Genomic DNA, 14155 nt, shown 5'->3' on the forward strand with positions numbered 1-14155 from the left:
GAGAAATGGTGCAGAGAGTTTACAGCTGCTGAAGTTGCTGCAGCGGTTTTGGAAAGTAGTGATGAAGATAACGGAGCATTTTGATATGAAACATGTGAGTATCAACTTATATGAAGAGCCTTGAAAGGGGAGTTTAAGAAGATTTTAACAAATCGAGAGAGGGTTAAATACATACCCCAAACCACAGCTGGGCAGCTCTGTATAAAGCAGCTATCACCCAAAAAAGGTAGCCAGATCAGGGCCCACCAAACATTTGTGCCCAGGGGCCCATAACTTGATGATCCGGGCCTGGACAGTTACCACACTTCCAAATAATAATAACAACATGTTGTGTGGCCAAAAAACAAAACAAAACAAAAAAGGTAACACCGGAGGGAGGAGACTCTACATCACATTTTAGTGAGGGGTGACATCAGGGGTGAATATCATTGGCAGTTTCAAATGAAAGTGCACAATCAGACAATTATTGTATATATATGTAAGTATATATAAAATAAATGGAGGTGTTTTCTATTCCCTGGTTTTGCTATTACATTACAGTGACATTACTATAGACACTGCAGATATATACTGGTTTAAAATCATGGAAAACTGCCTGTTTATTTATGAGAGATGAAGAAAAGTGAACAGAGTGAAAGCTTGAATGAAAAATATTATATATAAGTATGGTACATATGATAGAACATAAAAAATCGCTCATCAGCTCTATCTGAGAACTGTGGCTAATGAGCAGTTTGATTAACAGATGTCTGTCCAACACTCCTAGCCTGCTTCACCCCCATACAGAACTAACTTCATTATCCAGCTTTTATGTGATGCTAACTGGATGGACAGACGAAGCAACGAATGAAGGAACAGATCAGTGAACAATTGTTGGATAATGTTGGATAAGTGTTGGATAATCGAGTGAACGGGCGACAGGTACCTACAGACAGGTGGGCTAGCTCCCTAGCTTTGGTTGTGCTCAGTTAGCTTTAGCTCACTAAGCTTCTCCGCCCAGAGAAAAATATGGTGAAATATATCGGTCATTTATTGGTCACTGGAACATTACTTAAAGGGTGAACTTAGTACATGTTTACCTGCAAGAACAAGATTAACCTTATTAGAGAAAAGAGCAGATTTAGGGTCCCTGTGTCTGTAAAAAAAAAGATAAAATACAAGAAAAATGTGAAATATGGCCCCTTTAAAACAAGTCCATGCACTGTCATGGATGCAAAGCACTAATGAAGTATCAAAAGGTACTAGAGTGCAAATAGTGCCCCCTGCTGGAGAATGTTTTAAATATGAGTGAGTGAGTTACAAGCCAGGTCTAAGAGGTGCTTCAGTAAAAACTAGGGAGATTTTCACTGAGATTGTTGTGTTATTTCCATCTACCGCTCTCCTCTTATCTTCCTTCTCCTTTACTCATGTTCTCTCATGTTCTCTCCTCTGTCTTTTCTGCTGCCTGTGTTTCTCCTGCAGCTCCTTCTTTATCACTCCTTCATTCGGTAAGAGTTCACTCACCACCTCGTCAGCTAAAACACACAAACACCAGCTGCACTGCAAAATATAGTCTCTTAGCAAGTGAAATGGTCTTTGATCTAGTCTATACATCTAATATTTCTCATTTTGAGATTGTTGTAAGCTTATTATAAGATTATTTAACTTATTTGCCTTAAGTGATCTGGCAGCATAGTGAGATAATCTGACTCACTAGAATCACTAAAAGCAAGTTAAAATGTCTAGAAATAAGTTAAATAATCTTATGATAAGCTTACAACAATCTCAAAATGAGAAGTATTAGATGAATAGACTGGTTTTCAGATCATTTAAATTGCCAAGACACCATTTCTTGCAGTGTCTGATTTAAAAACAAACAAACAAATAAATACCATTGTATGTATATAGAACTTTCTCCAGGAACCCATTAGCTTGGACTTATAATAGCTAAATTTGTTAACCACCGGATTCGTTTAATAAATAGCTGCAGTGTTTATTATTCTAAAAATGACTATATAAAATTAAAAAGTAAAAGGAAATAGTTTTTGTCTATTATAGATTTAACAACTCGACAGAGTTTAAGATGATTAATAGGCATGCAGCTAGCACCATGCTGATTATGCTAATACATAAACCTCCATTTCATTTTAGCTACATTAGCCTCGTAGCTCCAGTGGTAAAACTAAAAAAGCAAACTTCAGACACCAAACATGTCTTGGCTGACTGACTATATTTGGAGTAAGATGGGGAAACTTGTGGCCAAACTACTGCTTTAAAAATTGTAGTGAATTTTATCGAACACTAAAGAATCATGTGACTCCTGATCTGTGTATAATTTGTCTGTAGGTCACTCGGTGGTCAACGACATTCCAGAGGAAACTGCAGTCACTCCAAACGCTCCATCTCTCACCAACGGCACCATGGAGGAGGAGAAGCCCCACAGTGCCCCTGTGCAGGATGGCTTAGTGCACGCTAACGGGCTAACCGAGGGCCCAGTCACTCTGACCTTCCTGGGTTTCTCAGAGGCGGAGCCTGGACAGGGCGTGAGTGACGACGACAGCACAATCATCCGAGCGGAGAGAGTGATCATCACCGATGAGGGAGAGGTGATTCCGGAAGCTTCCACGGAGGAGGAGACACCAGCCAAGGAACCAGGAGAGAACGTAGAACCGGCAGAGGAGGAGGCAGAAACACAAGGAGTTGAGAATCATCTAGAAGGTTCTGCTGAAGACGATGATCACACTGCACACGCTGCTGTTACAGAGGGAGAAGAAAAAACAACAGAAAACAACACAGACGCTAACGAAGAAACCACCTCAGATGCTAATGGGGATACCAGTGCAGACGCTAAGGGGGATACCAGTGCAGATGCTAATGGGGATACCAGCGCAAACGCTAATGGGGATACCAGTGCAGATGCTAATGGGGATACCAGGGCAGATGCTAACAGGGATACCAGCGCAAATGCTAATGGGGATACCAGTACAGATGCTTATGGGGATATCAAGGCAGATGCTAACGCTGATAGCAGCGAAGAAGCTATTGCAGTGAGCAACACAGATATCAATGGAGATACCAGTGCAGATACCACAAGTGAAAAGAGCACTGAAAACCCCCACTTAGGTAAGAGCACTGCTACTGTAGTGATCATTCACTTCAGTACAACTAAAAACATTAAAGGGCCCATATGATGGAAAACCAAATATTCCTCAGTGGGAATAACAGTAATTGTAAATTGTCTGGCCATTCAGCCTACAGCAGTTTAGCTTTTCCCATACTACATACAGCAGTTAAGCCCCACCCATTCTGCTTACAGCAGTTAAGCCCCACCCATTCAGCTTATAGCGGTTTATACCCACCCATTCAGACTACAGCAGTTTAGCTCCACCAAGAGCTCATTTACATATATCAGTCTTAAAGGCACAGTAACAAAAAATGCCTGTTTGTGAGGGATGGCGAGAGGTTGGAAAATGATCATGTAGAAATGAATTATGACATTTTTTGTTTTAATAAAACCTTGCAAACAGCTCAAGTGAACCTCAGAGAGAAAATAAAATATATTAAAAATGTAGGCTCTTGTGGGAAAAAGTCCCAAGCCGGGAAAATGTGACAATATATCTAAAAACTACTGAAGTAATTAACTTTGAGTTGATTTCCTCACAGAAAGTTTTCACTTTGTTAGCTATCTACACTAACAAAGCCTACGCCTTGAATTTTAGCTGTTTATTCACTAACTAAATTGTCTAGACAGGTTGAAGTTTAATAAAGAGCTGCTCTGCTTGTTATTACAAAATAAGATAAAAAGGAAATAGTGAAATAATATCATAGGTATTTAGCTAAGATTAGCTAGCCAGCTAGCTGCTGACTAAGTTCTAAAATTCAAAAAGCTAAGTTGAATACAGTTATTAGAAATGAATAGAATTAGTCTTTAATTATGTTCAATAAAAGTACCATTAACTGTAATGAGATTAGTTATAATTCCTTTATTTCTACCTCTGACAGATTCCTGTGCAGATACCAGTGCTGAGATCACAACCCCTCTAGTGGAGGAAAGTGCAGCAGAAGGAGTCGTAGAGCAGGAAGTTCTGGAGGAGCCGACGTCCTCTGAGCCACAGCTCCACAGAGAAACAGTAGAGGGCACTGTAGAGGCTCCAGCACAGTCCAGCGCAGCTCCAAACACTGAAACCATCCAGCAGGAGGTGCTAAACCCAGCAGTGTCCTTCTCAAACTCCGAAACCCCCGCTCCGTCCTCACCGGGTCAGTTCCAGGACGTTCCCCTGGATGGAGCAGCAGAGGAGTCCAGCCGGAAGCAGCTGGCCGACGGTCAGCTGGTGGAGGAGCAGCCGCTGCTGGCCTCTAAAGCCTCACCGCTGACTGACGCGGCCAGTCCAAACCGGGCCGAGGACGCTGTCGCCCCGAAGAGGAAAACCTGCCAGTGCTGCTCACTCATGTGATGTCAGTCATGTGATTTTTGCCTCCTGAGTCACTGTCTCATCTTCTTCTGACCCCCCTACTGCTGATCTACTGAGTTCTAGTTCTGATCTACTGAGTTCTAGTTGGGGAACTCCACTGATGTTTTTTAAAATTTCTGAGATGTAAACAGAGTGATTCAGAGTAGTTTGATGTGAAATGGTTCAAATTTCTTTACAGTGGTGCTGATAGGAACCAGGGGTTGCCATGACTACAACACAAATATAGACATTTTATTTACTATCCAAAACCACCAGTGAACCTACACGTGTCTTCTGAGTTTATATGGAATGTTGATGATGGGAAAATAGCGAAAAAATCTGAAATAATAAGTTTTCTTTGGGGATTATTTTGTCTCATAGCGCCCTGCATATTATGTATCCCTCCACCATGAATGGAGTTTAAGACCAAAGTCTTCTCAAAACTATCATAAACAATGTCTCAGACATCAGGTAGTGTATTTATAGCCATTTCATGTAATATCCTTCTGTGAAGGACCTTTTATAGGTGGACTTCTGGTTCCTATCACCACCACCGTGAACAATTCTGACTCAGTAAGTTTCTCTAGAACAGAGCGTTTCACACCAAACCACTCTGAATGACTCTGTTTACATCTTAACCACTTAATTATGCAGGATTTTTTGGAAAATCTGTGGATTTCCCCTTTAGCCCACTTTAGAATGATTATCGTATATACGGTGTCAATTCTAATGAGGAAACGTAAACAAAGACAGTGACAGATGAGGCAGAATGTGTAACTCACTGAGATGATCACCGCGTTACTGTACACTCTGTTTACGTTGAGGCTTTTTGTGCTTAAAAAGTATCATATTATTACACAATAATCAAAAATCTAATTTCAACAGATTAATATGTGTACAATGAAAATATATTTGGGTTATTTTTGGGCTTTTCCATATCAACTTTCTTAGGGCCTGTCTGGTCTCGCCAAGAAAAAAAGTAAAGAAACTTGTTTATTTAATTGAATCTTCATTTAATTTAACTCACACAAATGCATTTCAAATCTGTGCTTCATTTAGTATTTCAGTTATTATTTCTTTAATTCATAATTCTACATTGCAAAATAAATGATATATAAGCAAGTAAAAACATCTTAAATCTAGTCAGTACATTTAATATTTCTCATTATGTGATTGTTGCCAGACTGTTTAACCTGTTTCTATACATTTTGTACTAGTTTTAATTAATTTTATCTGGTTAATTTTACTTATTTTAAATATTAATTCTTGAAATATGCAAAAATGATCTGAACTGAAAGTATAAATGCAACAACACACTAATATTCACATATATTTACGTATTTCACATTCACACAACACATTCATGCATTAAAGGTTGTGTTTCTTATGACAGAATGTGAAATCTCTCATTTTCAAAATGTAAATGAGTTTTCAAAATTATTTTATAAAATTTAGGTTTTGTGTTAACTTTCTACATTTCTGTCATATCTCAAGAATTATTATTCTGATTTAATGGAGTATTTAAAGCTACAGAATGAGCTCAAAAACATGTCTTACAGCCCTTTTTGACCATAATTTCATCAATGATTCCTTTAAGCCTATAAGGAAAATATAAAATCTAAAGAAGTTACAGATATGCTTGAATTTTTACATCAAGTCCACGATGTGACCACACAGGCGCTGGGTGAGATTGCGTGGAGTGACCCATAAATAACAAAAAGGAAGAAATATAAAAATTAAGACTAAAAAATGTAATAAAATTACATAAACACGATAAAACATGATTGTATGTTAATTACAAGTTGCACTAAAACACATATTTTACACTGGATTTAAAGTAGTATCTGCATTTTAAAGGGCCCATATCATGGAAAACCAAGGAAAGCCCCGCCCATTCAGCCAACAGCAGTTTAGCCCCACCAAAGGATCTTTAGTAAAAGGAATGGTTCTATATAGAACCATTTGCGTGTTTGAGTGTTTCTCTGCATAGTGAAATCTTCAGATTGATGGAGAATGTGTTGTATATGGTTCTACGTAGCACCAAAAAAGGTTCTGCTGTTGTGACAATGTCAAGCTTGTAACAATAGCAGAACCCTTTTTGGTGCTGTATAGAACCATATACACTTTTTTAAAAGTGTGGAAAAGCAGAAAAACAGAAAAAAATGAATGATATGGGCCCTTTAATATGAATTAGTAAATTGTTCCATAATTTCAGGGCTCTGCGTGTGAATTCCTTCTCCTGCTGTAGAAGTTTATTTTTCCGAGAACCCAGATCTCCAGATGAGAACCCACTTCCACACTGGAGCTGATCTGTGACTGAACTTTCTAATCTCCTCTGATTTCAGTCGAGTTTCTGACCTACAGTGACTCATTGAGGCGACACACTGGAGCACATCTGCAGTGTTTCTGGTTTTCCAGTTGCCATGATGTCAACACTGGAATCACGAATCAACACTACCTTCCATAAAAGCTTTGTCTGTCCCGCAGCAGCCGCGTGCCTTCGTTATCATTCTAATAGACTGATTGATCATGCTGAACGGTGAAGTGGTTATAACTGACTCTGTGCCTGTTTGTGTCTCTGTGCTTTTGTATTTCAATGTTACAGGTTTATGAATGTTACAGTGGTTGCACTGGTGCTTCAAGGGTTCTTTAGTAAAGACAACAGTTCTGTTTAGAACCATGAGTTCTATATAAAACCATTTATATGTGTAAGTGGTTCTTTGCATGGTGAAATGGTTCTTCATGTTGATGGAGAACATGATGTATTTGGTTCTTTATAGAACCTTTAACAAGCATCAAATGGCTATTTATAGAACAATTTGCATGCATAAATCGTTCTTTGCATGGATGATGTGTTGTATGCGGAACTTTTTGAAAATGGTTCTGTATAGCACCGAAAAGCATTCTGCTATTGTTAGAAGCGTGACAATGTCACAATAGCAGAACCCTTTTTGGTGCTATAAAACAACACATTCTCCATCAATCTAAAGAGCCTTTCCACCATGCACAGAACCATTTAAGCATGCGAATGGTTCTATACAGAACTCTTGGTCCTAAACAGAACATTCCCTTTACTAAAGAACCTTTGAAGAGGCTTTGGCTATGAATATGGTTTATTGCTGTTATTATGAGATTGTGATTCATAGATCTGAAAACTGCACATTTAATCAATAAATTCTGAATGATTGTAAAAAGTCATCAGCTATTCGACTCTTTCAGCACCCTGTCAGTCTGTTCGTCTGTCTGTCTGTCAGTGAACTCTGTACTTTGAGATTTTAAATGTTTAGGCCTGTAATCTGACCTGTACAGTCACAGATGGGCTGTTTATGGCGGCCTCTAGTGGCCAGAGCTGTTGTTGTTTTACTGTATTGAAATTAGCTTGATTGAAAAGTATAAAATGTTAAAATAATAAAGTGTCCCATCTTTCTATTTACATTGTATCTGTATTTGTGTGTGTGTGTGTGTGTGTGTGTGTTTGTAGTTAATATATATATATAGCCGTATGCAAAAGTTTGAGCGCCCCTAGTCAAATTGCATTACATATATTTTTGTTGATTTTATAAGTGCAATTATTTTATTTGTAAGTGTAAATTACTGAATTAAACATATTTTATATAAAATATGTCACAGCAAATAAATAGTAATTGCACTAAAATTTGGTGGAATGGGAAGTCAGAAATCCTCCTGTTTATTATATTGATATTTTCATCTGTGCTGCAGGTTAATGTAGTAAATAAGGTGAGGCTGTGATGCTGCTGACACACCTGAACCAAAATATTACAGAATGAATATACATGACCCCTCCCCCCCTTCAACCAAAAATTCTCCGGGTCAAACTGCATGTTTTGTTGATTTTCTAACTTCTAAATATGGCGTTTTTCATTTTATTTGCTGAGTTTAATATATAGGAAAACATAAATGTGCAGACTTGTGCAGACTCAGGGAAAGAGAGGGAGAGAGAGAGAGAGAGAGAGAGAGAGAGAGAGAAAGAGAAAGTACAGGGAAAGAGGGAGAGAGAGAGAGCGAGAGAGAGAACGAGAGAGAGAGTACAGGGAGAAAGAAAGGATACAGGGAAAGAGAGGGAGAGAGAGAAGGAGCGAGAGAGAGTACAGGGAGAAAGAGAGAGAGTTAGGTCAGTGGGCTGTCCTCTGTGTATGTGATTATCCTCTACTGGTCTTCAGCTCTTTCACTCTTTCTCTCTCGCTCGCTCACTCTCTCGCCTGACGAGCCGGACCCCGACAGCAGGTGGGCTTTATTTTCTATGTTACAGTCTAACAGAGGAACAGTGGTGCTCTGAATTTACAGGAATAAATTTATCACTTATCATCACATTAATATAATAAATCAGCACCGTTACTAAAGGTTTGCTTACTTTGTGTTGATGTGATGCACACGTTAAACACGTCAGCGCAGCTCAGCACTGCTTCAGTGTGTTTCAGTGTGTATTCAGCGTGTATTAGTGTGTATTAGTGTGTGCTAGAACTCAGTAGTGCTTTTAGAAACAACAGAGGTTTGTATTAAGAACTGTACTATTATTGTTTTTAAAATATATTCAGTATTCAGTACTGCATTATTCAGTACTGTACTATTCAGTACTGCATTATTACTATTTTTAAATCTATTCACAGCACCCCCCGCGACCCAGGACAATAAGCGGCTTAGTAACATAATGTGTGTGTGTAATAAAGCCTATTCAGTGCAGGTTATTTCACAAACTTATTGATCAATCAGGATATTCATTTTATCCAATAAAATATAATTATTTGGTTAAAATAATTCAGAATTTAATCTCACACTAATGATTCTCCATTCTGAGGCATAATAGGTGCAACATAGAACCATACAGAACCATCATAACAATGGAAGAACCCTTTTTGGTGCTAAATAGAACCATACAGAACTATCATAACAATAGAAGAACGCTTTTTGGTGCTATAACAAACCATATAGAACTTTCATAACAATAGAAGAACGCTTTTTGATCCTATATAGAAGCATATAGAATCATCATAACAATAGAAGAATGCTTTTTGGTGCTATATAGAACCATATAGAACCATACAGAGCCATTTTAACAATAGAAGAATGCTTTTTGGTGCTATATAGAACCGTGTAGTACCAACTTCACAATAGAAGAACACTTTCTGAAGCTATATAGAACTGTTTAGTACCATCATAATAATAGCAAACACTTTTTGGCCCTATATAACCATATAGAACCATCACAAAAAACAGTAAAACACTTTTTGGCACTATATAGAACCATAAAGAACCATCATAACAATAGAAGAATGCTTTTTGGTGCTATATTGAACCATATAGAACCATCGTAACAATAGAAGAACCCTTTCTGGTGCTAAATAGAACCATGTAGAACCATCAAAACAATAGCAGAAACCTTTTTGGTGCTACATAGAACCATTTTTAAAAAGGTTCGAAATAGAACAACATATAACACATCATTCATCTGTCTGAAAAACATTTCACAGTGCAAAGAAACCATTTAAGTATAAAGGTTCTAAAGAGAACCATCTTTTGTATGAGTGCAGTTTATTACATTTCAGTCTACACTGTGTTGAATAACAGTTATGAGCATGAGAAGAGAGTCCAAGTGTTTGAATGGTACTGTAAACGCTATATTAATATTTTGTTAATATTACATGGTGCTAATTTGTGCCTGTAGATATTCCTTAGTGTTTGAATAATCGTGCATTGAGGTCATACGCTGCTCCTCGCAGAAGAACACAGTAATTCCGGTGTAATTCCTCAATGGGAAAACAGATCCTGCTCACACTGACAATGGCGGTCAGGCACTAAGCTGATTAAACGGCTCTAATCCGCTCCTTATGTAATTAGCATTATGCCATAAAACACCTGCAAACAGCGCTGCTGCTCTGAGCTTAGCAGGTAAATATAGCAGGTCCAGAGTCCAAAGCATTAACAGTGTCCCAATCCAATCAGCATCAACCCGTCTGCAGCTACAGCATCTCCAAACCAACGGCTAGGCTACGCTAACCATTTTAACTTTAGCCTTTTAAATAAATGTCTTTGAAATTGAGGTTAAATGCTTCTAACCACGCTAGCAGTAAAATAAATCTTACTTTTTGTATGAAGGTGATGTTCCTCCCAGTGAAAACATCTTTTTTCAGTATTGTGAGTTGAATTTAGTCAGCTAATCCTACATCTATCATGATTTTGTCTTAAAACATTTGTGCCTTTTTGTTGTATTTTTAGATTGTTTAACGTTAGTGCTTCTCATAGACATGAACTTAACAACTGAAGTGACTCTGCAGCATCTCAACAGGAACAGCTAGGTTAAGCTAACCTGTAGCTTTAGCTTCTTAAATAAATATGGTTCTTCCAGGTTCAGCTTAAATGTTTCTAACTGTGCAATAGAAGAAAAAATCTTTTTCTCACCATGCAGAAGAACGAAGGTGATGTTCAGTGAAACGTCTTTTTTCAGTTTTGTGAGCTGAATTTAGTTAATGCTAGTCAGCTAATCCTACATCAATCATACTTTTGGCTTAAAGCATTCGTCCCTTTTTGTTATGTTTAAAATGTTTAGGGCAGATTTATGGCAGGTAAGCAACTGAAGTTGCTTTAGTATCTTAACACAAACAGCTGGACTAACGTTAGCGTTAGCTTTTTAGATAAATAGGGCTGTTTCAGGCTCAGGTGAAGGCTTTCATGAGCAACAGATGAAGAACTGATCTTTTGGCCTGAAGGTGAAGTTTTTCTGAGCAACACACAATTTATTTTGCCTCCAAATAATGAGCTGAATCAATGCTAGTCAGCTAATGCTAGATCCTTTATGCTAGTTTTGGTTTAATGCATTTGCATTTGCATTTTAATGCTCTTTTTTTTTTTTGCTGTATTTTTACTTTTGGTAGACATGAACTTATAAACTGAGGTGACTCTGAAGCATCTCAACATGGACAGCTAGGTTAAGCAAACCGTTAGCTTTAGGTTTTTAAATAAATGTGGCTCTTTCAGGTTCAGGTTAAATGTTTCTAACCGTGCTAACAGAACAAGAATTAGGAGACGTTCTTTCCAGGGATACAGATTTTATTTTCTTTTTTTGAGCACTTTTTTGAAGAGGAACAGTTGTGTTAACTGCTAACTTTAGCAATTAATCCTATATTTACAGAAAATGTTGGTTTAATGTACTTGTCTGTTTTTGCTGTTTTTTAGAACATCATAATTGTCATATGAAAAGTCATATTTCACATGTGAAGAGTACAAAAACAAAATGTATTTACAAGTAATCACATGTCTTGTACGTTTTAACATGTGATCACACCTTTTTACATGTGACCACATGTGTTTACTCATATGTAAAAAAAAATGTGACTTCTGTGAGGGCAGATAAATCATGCTAATTTTGTTTTAATGTATTTGTGTGGTTTTGCTCTATTTTTTAGAATGTTTAGGGCAGATATAGATTTTAGTAACTGAAACATCTCAACACAAACAGTTAAGCTAGGCTAACTATTAGCTTTATCTTTTTAAACACATATGAGTTGTTTGTGGGAAGGTGAAGTTCCTCTGAGTGACACATTTTAATGTTTCTTTGCATTTTATGAGATATTAGTGAGCTAATGCTACTCATCATGCTAATGTATTCATTTATCGCTATATTTTTGGAATGTTTAGGGCAGATTTTTGTCAGATAGAAAATTAATAAATGAAGCAAAACCACAGCATCACAACAGGAACAGTTGGGTTAAGCTAATTAAGCTAGCTGCTAACTTTAGAATTTTAGATAAATACAACTTTCAGGTTCGAGCTTAACGTTCCTAACCACACAGCACAAGAAGGATATCTTTTACCCTCCATACGAAGGTGACAGTCCTACAAAAGTGAAATACATTAATGTTTATTTATATTTTATTAACTAATAATGCTAGTCAGCTAATCCTGTGCTAGTTTTCGCCAACCTCTGTCCATTTTTACCTTTATTTGCTGTGTTTTTTACATGTTTAGGGCTGATTTTTATTAGCTGACATGAGCTGAGTGTAACAACAGCACTAAATACATAGTTATTATAGTTATACTAAATATACACTCATACAAAAAAGTATTAGTGATTGCAGGATTGTAGCTTTGTGAAACATTCCTGCCAGTTAGAAGCAGCTCCTCATTACGGCTTTAATGATGATCCTCAGTACTGAATGCTCATTTGTCCAGCTTTGTCCAGAAAACTAGGGAGTCTGATCGCATGAGAAATGAGTATTTAGGACATTAGGACACTGTCCCAGGCCCTGGACACGAGCCATCTCTGTGCTTGTCTGTGGTGTGAGGGTAATGTGGGGAACGGTGAATGACCTTGTTCTCCCCACGTTCCTTCATTAGCCCTCCTCACAGCTTTCCATTTTTTATTTCCATTTTTGTCATGTTTTATCATTTTTTCACACTTCATGACTGTACAATGAGGTACACAATTAATAAATTTAAATAATCGTACAATATAAATTTAATATATAGCAAAGTGGTAATAACTCTAGACTCTACACTGAAAGCCCTGACATTATTTGTATTTAAATAATTAATAGTTAATAGTTATAATTAATAACTTGCTTGCAATTAGTTGCTATCATTCAATCTAGACTCAGGCTGTTTGTCTAATCCATCTAATTGAAAATGTAAGTGTAACTCAAAAAGATGAGCAAGAGCACAGTAATGGGTAAAGTTACCCAGAATCCCAAGGGAGTTAGCAGATTTATCTTTATTCGATCTTATTTTTCATTCTAGTGCTGTTTAAGCAAACAACACCATGACATGTATTATTATTATTATTATTATTATTATTATTACTATTATTATATAGCTGGTCTGGTTTTACAGCGTTAGGGTTAATTGCTCTGCCGTTTGGATTCCAGCATTGAGACCTCAATGCATGGCCCACTGAGTGATTAGCAGGTCAGCCAGAAATGAGGGAGAAGAAGTAAACAGAGAGAAAAGAGAGAAGAACTCAAAACAGTCCAAATAAATAAACACTAATTGTACTCAATTGTGGAAAGTATGAGGACACCTTGCATTCTCAACACAGGTTTGAAGCCATTATATGACTGGGAAAACTCTTCAGTTGGTCAGTAAGTCCAGTGATTGTTATAATCCCCCCATAATTCATTAGTTGTAAACAAAGGTATGAAATAGTTGACTGACTCAGATTTCTTTACAGTGGTGGTGATAGGAACCAGGGGTCGCCATGACTACAACACAAATATGGACATTTTGTTTACTATCCAAAACCACCAGTGAATCTACACGAGTCTTCTGAGTTTTCATATGGAATGTTGATGATGGGAAAATAGTGGAAAATAATAAGTTTTCTTTGAGGACACAGCACCCTGCATGTATCCCTCCACCATGAATAGATTTTAAGTTCTCAAAACTATCGCAAAACAATGTCTCAGACATCAGGCAGGGTATTCATATCCATTTCATGTAATAACTTTCTGTGAGGGAGCTTTTAGAGATGGACATCTGGTTCCTATCACTACCACTGTGAACAATTCTGATTGGTAAGTTTCTCTGGAACAGAACGTTTCACACCAAACCACTCCGAATGACTCTTTATACATCTTAACTGTTTAATCATGTGGAAAATGTAAAAAAATTGGTGGAATTCCCGATTCTTGTAAGGAGGCCAAGCCAGAGCACAGCAGTGTGTTAAAGCAGACAGAGGGGAGTTACAGTAGAATAGGGAAGCGGAGGGAACCTGC

General features: G+C 37.4%; 1 protein-coding gene across 2 annotated transcripts in view; it reads left to right on the forward strand.

The window, feature by feature from the left end:
* The window catches only part of palm3 (paralemmin 3), a 57485-nt gene extending 52862 nt beyond the window's left edge, over positions 1 to 4623 (forward strand). For both annotated transcript variants that reach the window (XM_036570623.1, XM_036570624.1), the window contains exons 7-8: positions 2326 to 3102; positions 3982 to 4623. In XM_036570623.1, coding sequence (XP_036426516.1) covers positions 2326 to 3102; positions 3982 to 4433 — 1229 coding nt within the window. In that variant the 3' untranslated portion in view covers positions 4434 to 4623. The remainder of the gene's footprint in view (positions 1 to 2325; positions 3103 to 3981) is intronic.
* The last annotated feature ends 9532 nt before the right edge of the window (positions 4624 to 14155 follow it).

Source organism: Colossoma macropomum, unplaced genomic scaffold (assembly GCF_904425465.1).
Source record: "Colossoma macropomum unplaced genomic scaffold, Colossoma_macropomum, whole genome shotgun sequence".
Lineage (NCBI taxonomy): Eukaryota > Metazoa > Chordata > Actinopteri > Characiformes > Serrasalmidae > Colossoma > Colossoma macropomum.